General features: G+C 32.5%; 1 protein-coding gene across 1 annotated transcript in view; it reads left to right on the forward strand.

Moving 5' to 3' along the window:
- The first annotated feature begins 40 nt into the window (after positions 1 to 40).
- LOC134690276 (double-stranded RNA-binding protein Staufen homolog) overlaps positions 41 to 12736 on the forward strand; it is a 37403-nt gene continuing 24707 nt past the window's right edge. The window contains exons 1-5 of the mRNA XM_063550253.1: positions 41 to 209; positions 3540 to 3642; positions 7464 to 7912; positions 10286 to 10496; positions 11752 to 11890. Coding sequence (XP_063406323.1) covers positions 207 to 209; positions 3540 to 3642; positions 7464 to 7912; positions 10286 to 10496; positions 11752 to 11890 — 905 coding nt within the window. The 5' untranslated portion in view covers positions 41 to 206. The remainder of the gene's footprint in view (positions 210 to 3539; positions 3643 to 7463; positions 7913 to 10285; positions 10497 to 11751; positions 11891 to 12736) is intronic.

The raw sequence follows: 12736 nt of genomic DNA on the forward strand, positions 1-12736 counted from the left end.
AACATAAGAAATGTACTATACGATAAAAGCATCCCATCAACACAGATTCGGTACTTTGGGTGCAGACAAACATGGCCGCATGATTGTCTGAAATTTTCTTTAATGTTTGCCAAATGAATTAAGGTTTAAGAACAAATTATACATAGCCAATTTTCCATTAGTCATCAAACCAAATTACTCTTCAAACTTAAAAAGTAACAATCAAGATGGTACGTAAAGAGATATTTGAGTAAATTATGGGTAAAGTTACCGGCACATGGCTGCTTCAGTACTTGGCTCAGCATCATTACTTTTTTATTACCATTTTTGGCCAGACCCTAGATAATTCTCATGAACAATTTAAAAAAACACAACCCGTTCATCCTTTCATTTATGAAGTATAAGTTTATATATATTCTTTTCTAATTGAAACTTTTTTGTTAAAAAAAACGAGGAAGCAATAGACTACTATAAGGTGATGCTGTATACATAATGTAAACAATGTTTATTTAAACAAATCTTCACAAAATGTACATCCAAATAAGACTTGCACATAAATAACTGGAATTACATACAGGAAACAGCCCAGTTTTTATTGGTACATGTACAATGTATAGAAAAAAGTAAAATCACAAAAATCCTGTACATAATCAAATGATATTAAAAACACATCAAACGAATGGACAACTGTCATATTCCTGACTTTACAGGCATTTTCAAATACAATGATTATATAAAACATTTGCAAAAGAAAAAAAAAGCACTAGTAAAACAATACAATTAATTGAAATAAAATAATAAAATCAAATTAATCAATGTAGACCAGCAATTAAATACAGCTTGTTCATTTAATAATATACATTTTGTATTAGGTACAGTGACCTAGTTTAAAAAACTCACAATCTGAACCCCAAAAAGTGTGTTGGATAACACAGGTTACACTATTGTTTTAAAATCACAAAAATCCTGATGGTACGTAAAGAGATATTTGAGTAAATTATGGGTAAAGTTACCTACAATAGTAGAGGGGCATTATGTTTTCCGGTTAAAGTGTTTGGTCAAGGTAGTTTTTGATGAAGTTGAAGTCGCATCAACTTGAAACTTAGTACACATGTTCCCTATGATATGATCTTTCTAATTTTAATTCCAAATTTAAGTTTAAACCCAAATTTCATGGTCCACTGAACATAGAAAATGATAGTGCGAAGATCAGGTTAAAGTTTTTGGTCAAGGTAGAATATAATGAAGTTGAAGTTCAATCAACTTGAAACTTTGTTCACATCACATGTTCTCTATGAGCCAAAAAAAAAATAGGTGTGTTTCCTGTTGCATGCCCCAAAAAATTAGGGTCGGTAGGTAGGTATTTTTTTTTTTTTTTTTTTTTTTTTTTTTTTTTTTTTTTTTTTAACTGGCCTGCTTCGGTTGTTTTTTGTGTATTTTTATAATCAGTTTGTTATTCGGGTCTCCTGTAGTTGGTGATCGCAATACTGGTTTGCCAACTGGTATAAAAATTTTGTACCAGTATTGTAACTTTTTATAAAAAAAACAGCAATACTGGTACATGACTGATATACCAGTATTGTAGTTGTATTGTTGACTAGACTATATTGAAGATCAAAGGGAGATTAAATGAACTCAAAAAGATTATAGAGGATAATTGTGAAATCAATTAACAACCAGTTAAAAGTTATTACTATACGTGCACAAATAAACAACATGAACAAAGGATTATTGAAATTAACTCATAACATCATTATTATTTAAACAATTGCTAATACTTTTATCATATTTCTATATTTTATTTAATTCAATAAAGATAAAATAAAATAAAAGCTTGTTATTATCTGAGTAATAATTTAATAAATTCAAGCAAATTATTAGACTCTAACACTGTAAATTCAGCATTTACATGTATGCCATCACATATTTTGACAGATATTTTAATACATGTATAAATTTTTTGTGTACTTAAGATCATATGCAATTGTTTGTCTTTATTTTGTTATTAATCTTTCACAACAAAAGATATCAATATTATTCATTAATTATAAAGTTGCTTTATAGGGGAACTTGTTATAATCAAATTAACTAGTTTGTCTACATGAATGTTTAGGTTTGAAGCAGTTGATTCAGAACCATGGACAATACAATTAGTAGCAGATACATGTATATCTACTGGTACAAATACTAATACTTAACCAGCATTCTGACAGAGAGAGAGAGCTGTACAAATGCTATCTGAAATAGCTTGTAATCTAGTAAGCGTTAGAGAAAGTCCACAGAGACTGAATACCTAAATAGCAATATAGGAAGGGGGAGGGGTTGCAGAAATCACATCTAAAGAAGAAATTGACAATACCAATGCTGATGATACAGAAGCTATAACAGCATTAATGTCAACATAAAATTCACTAAAATATACTACAGGAATCTTGGAAAGAGAGAGCTGAAAGAAAACATAGAAGAAAGTACAGAGTTTGTTAAAATGCTGAGACAGAATGGTTAAGAAAAAAACATCAGAAGATTTAAAACTTATTTGATGACATTCACAGTGTACCATCTATGGCATCATCAGTTAAACACAATCATTCCTAATAAAATTGTCATGTCATATGTTAATTTCATTATGCATATATGTGACACCTTTAATAAAAGATTAATTACCTATATTGTTTATTTAAAAAAAAGTACAATACTGGTACAATACTGGAATACAATACTGGTACAAATTTTTTTTACCAGTATTGTGGACAATACTGGTATACCAGTATTGCGATCACCAACTACAGGAGATCCTGTTATTCTTTCAAGTTATTTTCATCAGTTCATTGTATAAAGTATACAAGATATGAATAGTCCATGTTCAAAAGTTGCAGAAGACTTGGCCAGGACTTCCAGCTTATAAAATTTTCAAACTTTTCAGAACTGATACGCCATCTGTACGGGTCAGGCTATAGTCTTACACAGAAAGCCCATCAAAGTCTGTCTCAGCAAAGACCTGTTTTATAATCAGTTTCTTTCAGACAATTTAGTTCACAGAACTGATGCCAGCTTTGACTGATGGCCATAGCAGAAGCCATGCCGTTGTTTGACTTCAATCTGTATCACACAAATGCTTACTGTATTAAAATTTTATTTGAAATCAAACGTTTAAAAGATGCCATTCAAAGGCTATACTAAACAAAAACCGTTTCCGGAAAAAAAACAAAAAAAATCTGAATATTTTTTTTATTTTTTTTTTCCGGGAAAAAAAAATTAGGGTCGGCGCCAAAAAATTAGGGTCGGTCGGGCGACCGGAAACACACCTATTTTTTTTTTTGGCCTGATCATGATGATATGACCTTTCTAATTTTAATTCCAAATTTAAGTTTTAACCCCAATTTCATGGTCCACTGAACATGGAAAATGATAGTGTGAGTGGGGCATCCGAGTACTATGGACACGTTATTGTTTATCTTAGTATGAAGCTTAGTAATTTATGAATATCAACATGATCGAGTATCTAAATTAAAAACTCTATATGTCAAAATAATATAAGTTTTTGTGAATTTTTTTTTCAGCAACACAACATGAACTCATATCCAATTCAACATAATCAAGGCATGCCACAACAAATGCCACAACAAATGCCACAACAAATGCCACAAAGACAACAACAAAACAGTAAGTCAATATTCTTGAAACTGTTTCATTTCTAAAAATGCTCATGTCATGCTACAAACAAGGTTCCCATGGTTACATCAGTATCCAAATTTAACATACTTTACAGCTGTCCCCCTCCCTGAACATTCAATAATTAATGTGCATGTACCTAAATATTTGCAAATATCAACTGGTTTCAGTGTTCTTCACATATATTGCATTTAGCATCCTGGTAAACAGGAAAATTTAGAATACCATATTGTTTCTAGAAATTATAGCATCACATTCATAACATAATTTATGAGAAAACTAATTGAGATAAAATCACAATCAACTTGAATAGCATCACATTACCATGATGTTAATAGGCATTGAGGAGAACACTGGGGCCCGGGGTGATATTTTTCAATAAATCTGATTTTACTGATTTTACTGTTGGAAAAATGTTCTATGTGATCTCTGATTTACATGTATTACGCCAAACAAAAAAGTATGTGTGTTTATAATTAATGTCATATGCTGAAAAAATAAGGTAGGAAGGTAGGGATTTTTAATTATTTTTAGCTCACCTTTCCTAAAAGGAAATGTGAGCTTTTGCCATCACTTGGCGTCCGTCGTCGTCATCGTCGTAAACTATTTTAAAGATGATGATCTCCTCCCCTGAAACCACTGAACCAATTACAACCAAACTTTAGCTGAATGATCCTTAGGGTATCTAGAATAAAGATTGTGTTTTATTTTCCATTTTGTGAAAAAAAACATGGCCACCATGGCTTAAAATAGAACATCCATGGGGGTAAAATGCAGTTTTTGGCTTATATCTCAAAAACGAAAGCATTTAGAGCAAATCTGACATGGGGTAAAAATGTTCATTAGGTCAAGATTTATCAGCCCTGAAATTTTCAGATGAATCAAACAACCCATTGTTGGGTTGCTGCCACTTAATTGGTAATTTTAAGGCGATTTTGCAGTTTTTGGTCATTATCTTGATTATTATTATAGATGAAGATAAACTGTAAACAGCAAAAATGATCAGCAAAGTAAGATCTACAAAAAAGTTAATATGACCAAAATTGTCAATGGACCCCTTAAGGGGTTATTGTCCTTTAATGACAATTTTTCACAATTTGTTGATCATATTTGCTAACTTTAAAAAATCTTCTCCTCTAAAACTACTCAACCAAATTCAATCAAACTTCAACTGAATGATCAGTAGGGTGTATAAAATAAAAGTTGTGCTTTATTTTCTATTTCGTTAAAAAACATGGACGTCATGGCTAAATATAGAACACAGGGACTAAACTTAACTGTTTTTCTCTAGGGGCCAGCTGGGCCCCTAAGATATTTTTTTCAGGGGCCCGCTCAAAATTTTAGGAGCCCACTAATCTTTATACTAAAATAAAACAAAACTGAAAATTACTTAGTATATACTTACTAACAGTGTTCCAGCTTAAATCTCAGGGCAGAAGGGTGCTAGTTTTCTGAAAGGGCACTTTAGCGCAATAACCGGGATTGTAAGGATACTTTGTATAAATTACCTTGAATATTGCTAGCTATAGGCTCAGCTGGAGAACATTAGTTGTATTTAAACCTTATTCAGAAATTAATATGTTCTTGATGTTGGTTCCAGTCAGATTTTATTTTTATCAAATTATCATACCATGAAGCAAAGTAAATCATTTTGATGTTTATGTTAACAAACTTGTACATTTGTTAAGTGCTCCCACGTAAGGAGGATCATTCATACAAGAAGTAAAACAGGAAGTAGTCTTCATATATGTTCAAATCTTCTTTGATTCTTCTTTAAATGTATGTTCATGGTATGAAACAAAACAGTTTTTCTAATGAAGCCTTATTGTGAAATCCTACTTGTAGTCTTGAAATTTTTTTCTGTGGTAACCATTATAATATTTGAATTATTGCCACCAGAAATGTATCATAAGGCTTGACACTATTTATTTTAGGTTGTTTCCTATCAAAATTATCTCCCTTCAAATTTTCAACTTCCTGTTGACCTTTAGACAATATGGCTCTTTCTTTAAACATTAAATATTATCTCAATCCAAGCCATCCTCTAATAGTGTTGATCAAAATATATTTTTCAATAAGTTTTTAATGAAGATTGGATATCAAACTAGATATTAAGATTTTTATTTACGAGATTTTAAATTTTATTAAATATTTTTGTAAAAAGCGATTCAGGGACAAGTTACCGTCTAACACAGGCTTGTAATGACTCACAGGACAATGACATGAATGAGAAAGCATCCCTTTCACGATGCTTATTGAACAGTAAAATAGAAAACACTGTTCAATAATGAAATTATCGTAGAAAATTTAGCAGAACTAAGAAAACATGCGGAAAGAAGAAGATATATATATGCAACATCGTGACTCCGGATTGAAAACATAGCTATTCGACTGGGTTCAGTTATTAGAAATAACCTACTGGTTTTCGGAAATACTCTATATTTCTATATCGCTTTGATAAGACAAACAGGTTTCCTTTTGGGAACAGTCTTTGTTAATATCGCGGGGGAAAGGGTACAAATGGGATTTACTTCATTTTTTTTTACAGTCGCCAGCTGGGCGACCATGATGACTAAATATATTCGCCCAGCCGAAAATCTGGTCGCCTCGGGCGCCCGGGCGAGCGTTAAGTTTAGTCCCTGGAACACAGGGTAAAATGCAGTTTTTGGCTTATATCTCAAAACTCCAGCATTTAGAGCAAATACGACAAGAAGTTAAAGTATTTATTAGGTCAAGGTCTACCTGTCCTGAAATTTTCAGCCGAATTGGGTAACTGGTTTTTCAGGTATAATGCCCCTGAATTGATGATTTTAAAGAAATTTTGCAGTTTTTGGTTATTACATGTATCTTGAATATTATTATAGATACAGATAAACTGTTAATAGCAAAAATGCTAAGCAAAGTAAGATCTACAAATAAGTCAATTTGACCAAAATTGTCAATTCACCCCTTAAGGAGTTATTGCCCTTTAAAGACTTTTTTAACATTTTGTTCATCATGTTGACTTACTTTAAAAAGTCTTCTCCTTTGAAACTGCTACAGCCAAACTTAGGCTAAATGAGTTTCAGAGTATCTAGTATAAGTTTTATATTTTATTTCCTTGTATGTCAAGAAACATAGCTCCTATGGCTAAAATAGAACATAGGAGAAATTGATTTATTTTTTTTGCTTTTGAAGAAAATAGGACGATTCAAAGAACATTTAAATAAATTGAAAAGCCAAAATAATCATTGATGAGAGATTTAACCAAAAAAATTAAGGTGAGGGATTCAGGCTCTTTAGAGCCTCTTGTTTTTTACATTTGAGTCTATGGGAGAAACATATTGACTTTAACAGTGCTTAATCAAAAATGGTTAAAAAAAAAACTTTAGGGTAGGGGATAAAAAGGAGGATAGGTAGGGGGTACAGTAGACACACATACTTTATTGTTTGACCTTAACACTTTATTGTCCATTCTAATATGACTTGCTTCTTTGTCTTTGTAAAGAACAGTGTGATATCATTCTTGATATATTTATATTAATTGCAGACTTTGAAATGTTGCTATTTACCTCCCACATAAATCTAAATGTATTGTTACCTATGTGCAAACACCATGCCAAATTCGTTGTGTTCAAATTGAAATTGAAAAAGATAAAGAAACTACAGAACTTTTATTCCTATTTTATTGCATAACATAATTAAAGAATTAAAATTTGGTGTATTTAATTATTTCTAAATTCACTCTCAGATAATTAAATAGCACCATGCCAATCAAACAGAGAGATTGTAAACCATAATCACCTTAATGTCAAATACAACTGAATATTTAGTTATAATTTCAGGAAGTCAAAGAAACAAAGGAGGCATGATAGGACCTGGCATGACACAACAGACACCAACCATTCTACAGCACAACCCAGGACTGAACCAGCCAACGATCCTCCAACAGAACCCTGCTGCTCAGTATTCTACTTCACTTCCTCCCACATCTGTCATGCCTCCTTATCAGACAACACAACATAATACAGTACCACAGAAACCTACTCCCCCTCCAGTTTCACAGCCTAACCAGAATGGAATCATCCATCTGAAAGGTGGTGCTGCTGTTGCTGCACAGAATGGAACAACCCTACCTAGTGGTGAGCAGCAACAACAGAACCTAGAGGACGAAGAGGGAAAGGAGGACATACAGACAGAATCATCAGAGACAGAATCATTGGCAAACACAAAAGAGAAAACCCCGATGTGTCTCATCAATGAATTGGCCCGATATAACAAGGTAAGGCCAAGATAAAACACATGTGTGTTTTCGGTTACATTGTCAACGTATATTTGTTCCACCTAACAGAAGTTCCAGTGGAAACTTTATTATAAACAATGTCATAATACCTGTACCTGTCGGAACAAATATTCTATACTATTTATTCCGTTAGGAACATCTACTGTAATATTTATTCCTGTGGAAACATTATTCCAGAATAGTTTTTTCCATTTGGAACTTATATTATGAAGGAAGGAATTCTATTCTGTGACAACCAACAGGTACCATAACACCAGTAGTGTCACTTCCTTGATTGACCATCTTCAATGGAAGTCACTTGAAACTTGCAGAAACATCAATTGAGTTACTATGCTGTACAAAATCTCACACAATCTCATTGCAGTAGACCCAAACCTTTACCTTTCACCACAGCCAGATTCACTAATTCATTACAATACCAAACATTTAGCACAATAACAGATTACTTCAAGTACAGCTTTTTTTCCATTCACAGTTGTACTGTGGAACTCACTCCCACAAAACGTCATCCAGGGCTCGACATTACCGTTTGTCCGATTGTCCGGGACAAGTGGAAATAGGTGTCGGGCAAGTAGATTCATCATACTACTTGTCCGATGGGACAAGTGAAAAAATCGATGTCAGATGTTAATAGATCAAATTCAAGACTTATACATTCCTAAAAATATGAATGATTGTTTTATTGATCATACAAAATCAAATAAATATTCATTGATTGAACCAGAGACATGTAAACTTGTATAATATGTCTCTGATGGAACGTATTTGAACATGCATTGACCAGGGGAAATAAGTAAGGGGAAGTAACCCAATGTTATTATTTCTTCTTAGTATAAGCCTCCTTGAATTAGGAGCACCTCCATATGCATGATATGGAGTTTTACCATTGTTTGCCTTAACTTTAAATTTTTGAATTAAAGTTTGTGTCATTTGATTTTGCTTTTAGGCATAACATTAAATTAAGAAAGGTTTTATTTAATAAGATCAATATGTTAAATTAATAAGTTAAGATGTAAAAATTAAATGAAATCTAAAAAGGCAGATTTTTTACTAAAATGTTTTATGTACTTCCTGATCATATCTCATGTATATTAGTGTATGTAAAAATCAAAAAAAAATTGTAAAATCTTGTTTGGCACCATCAATAAATTAAAAAGGTTTATTTATAAAAAGGTGCCAGGTGTATTTGGTTTAAACCATACCACTACTTCAGAATGAATATAGGTCCATGAATAGAAGAACCTAGTGGTATGGAAAGAGATATAATTTAATGATCGACACACGATATATAGTGACAATGAGTCAGAGAGCTCAGTCTTGCAAATAAGCCTTCAGTCTGAAATAATAAAATGAATTTTGATGTGGTATTCATATAACATAATAAAATACTCCCTTTATTGATCTTTATTAGGTACAATCAAAGGGCAAGTGTTATATTGCATATAACATGTATTATCAATATGGAGGAATTTCAATTAAAAATTCGGACAAGTGAGTTCCCTGGATCAGTTTAAAATACTGATCCAGAGTCAGTATATTTAGATATCTAACCTGTTTGTAAATTTGTAAATGTGTTTATTTTTGTTTGGTTTTTGCACATAATTATTTTTGAATTAGTGCACTCATTAGTTATTATATTTTATTAAGTGTCTATTTGCAATGCACCGACGTATAGTCATCAATGTGCTGATGGATCGTCGTATGATGTAGATGTAGATATAACTGGGTAAGGGACTTTTGATTTACTTTTGTAGATCTCCCACCAGTACACCCTGGATGATGAACAAGGACCAGCTTATAACAAAAATTGTCTCCCTTTACCCAAACTTTTACTGGTACCTTAACTTTTGTAGATATCTCACCAGTACAATCTGGATGATGAACAAGGACCAGCTTATAATAAAGATTGTCTCCCTTTACCCAAACTTTTACTGGTACCTTAACTTTTGTAGATCTCCCACCAGTACACCCTGGATGATGAACAAGGACCAGCTTATAATAAAAAAATTATCTCCCTTTACCCAAACTTTTACTGGTACCTTAACTTTTGTAGATCTCCCACCAGTACACCCTGGATGATGAACAAGGACCAGCTTATAACAAAAATTATCTCCCTTTACCCAGACTTTTACTGGTACCTTTACTTTTTTAGATCTCCCACCAGTACACCCTGGATGATGAACAAGGACCAGCTTATAATAAAGATTATCTCCCTTTACCCAAACTTTTACTGGTACCTTTACTTTTTTAGATCTCCCACCAGTATACCCTGGATGATGAACAAAGACCAGCTTATAATATTTTTTTTTTCTCCCTTTACCCAGACTTTTACTGGTACCTTTACTTTTGTAGATCTCCCACCAGTACACCCTGGATGATGAACAAGGACCAGCTCATAAGAAGACCTTCTATGTAACACTCAAACTAGGAGACAATGAAACCTATGCAGAAAATGGACCTAGCATTAAAAAGGCCCAGCATTCAGCTGCTGCTGTGGCCCTAGAGAAGACCTCTTATACTCATCCTCCACCCAAACCACCTAAAAATAGAACGACTCATGAACGTAAGTTTTGTGGTCATGTCAGAAATGTTGTTGTCTTTCTCAATGAATAAAAGAAGATGTGGTATGAGTGCGCATGAAGAAGAGAAACATAATGAACCACATCAACAAATGATAACCACTGAACAACAGGCTCCTGACTAAGGACATGTGCAAACAAATGCAGCAGGTTTAAACAATTAAATAGGCGGCAACTTTCATCCTGGCTTAACATAGAAAGACACACTATAAAATATCAATTCAAATGGCTTAACTGGTTCAAAAACATATATTAACAAAAACAAGTAAACATAAGCTGAAAGAATAGATTTGATCTAAGATACATTATAAAATGTTATATATACCATTTTGATAATAAAAAAAATTGTGGATGTAAAACAATATAATTTAATTTTGGATGAAATGTGTCTTCTGATTGGATGATGTTATTTTGTTATCACCCCATACACATAATTCAGTCATGTGATCATGATGTCATCAACATGTTTTCATGGTTTTCTACAGTTTAAAATGATATTTAGAATTAAATTATAAGAAATGACTTTAATATCTTTTCTGTCTATGAGAAATAACATAAAAAATGTGGTGCACACTGTTAAATAACCCGCTACGCACGTTATTCAGTGTGCACCAATTTTTTTTATGTTATTTCTTCATAGACAGAAAAAATATTACAGTCATTCCTTAAGTAAACTTTAACTTTGGACAAAATGGTATTAAATAAAATACATACATGAGTAAATTTAGGTATACTTATTTTGTTGTTTGGAAATATTTCCCAGTTCATTCTTTTTGTGGATGGATGTCTAGTATGAACTGATTTATAATTAGCAATAGCTATTGTGATAATATGAATTAACTGTTATTGTATGTTATGAGATATTTTAATGTCTGTATACTATGGTGAGTAATAAGGTATGTCAGTTATTTTTTTCATGTAGTCATTTCTTAGATTGTTTTGTAGTCTAAAATAGACTTCAAATTTTTTTGGAAATTATTTGCTTTATTCTTAGTTTGAATCGTTTAGATGACATATTTGCATTAATATTGCCATGTAAGGGCATTGTGCAATTAAATTTTCTCCAAAAACAGGTCAATACTCTCTTGACACAAATTTTTGTATTATAACATGTATAAGTGAATATTTTGTACACATGAAGAATAACTGGCTGACTTAATTACTTACTCACTTGCATGAGAAAATGTATTAGTCCTTTTGGATGTCGTAAGACATCTGATCGGTATATATTTTCTGTAGCTGGTACTATTACTCCAACAGTTGAGCTGAATGCCTTGGCAATGAAGCGTGGAGAGCAGACCTTCTATAAACCACTCGACACTAGATATCCTCACTATCCACAACAGAATTACAACTACAGAGGTGTATACAATCATAGGTAGGTGTTATATCATGTCTAAGTATAGATATCCTCACTATCCAAAACAGAATTACAACTACAGAGGAGTGAGTGTATAATCATAGGTAGGTGTTACATCATGTCTAAATATAGATATCCTCACTATCCACAACAGAATTACAACTATAGAGGAGTGTATAATCATAGGTAGGTGTTACATAATGTCTAAATATAGATATCCTTACTATCCACAAAAGAATTACAACTATCGAGGAGTGTACAATCATAGGTAGGTGTTACATCATGTCTAAATATAGATATCCTCATTATCCACAACAGAATTACAACTATCGAGGAGTGTACAATCATAGGTAGGTGTTACATCATGTCTAAATATAGATATCCTCATTATCCACAACAGAATTACAACTACAGAGGAGTGTACAATCATAAATAGGTGTTGCATCATGTCTAAATATAGATATCCTCACTATCCACAACAGAATTACAACTATAGAGGAGTGTACAATCATAAGTAGGTGTTACAACATGTCTAAATATAGATATCCTCACTATCCACAACAAAATAACAACTACAGAGGAGTGTACAATCATAAGTAGGTATTACATCATGTCTTAATATAGATATCCTCACTATCCACAACAGAATTACAACTATAGCGGAATGTACAATCATAGGTAGGTATTACATCATGTCTTAATATAGATATCCTCACTATCCACAACAGAATTACAACTATAGAGGAGTGTACAATCATAGGTAGGTGTAACATCATGTCTAAATATAAATATCCTCACTATCCACAACAGAATTACAACCAGACAACTACAGAGGAGTGTACAATCATAGGTAGGTGTGACAAC

The sequence above is a fragment of the Mytilus trossulus genome, chromosome 11 (assembly GCF_036588685.1).
Source record: "Mytilus trossulus isolate FHL-02 chromosome 11, PNRI_Mtr1.1.1.hap1, whole genome shotgun sequence".
Classification (NCBI taxonomy): domain Eukaryota; kingdom Metazoa; phylum Mollusca; class Bivalvia; order Mytilida; family Mytilidae; genus Mytilus; species Mytilus trossulus.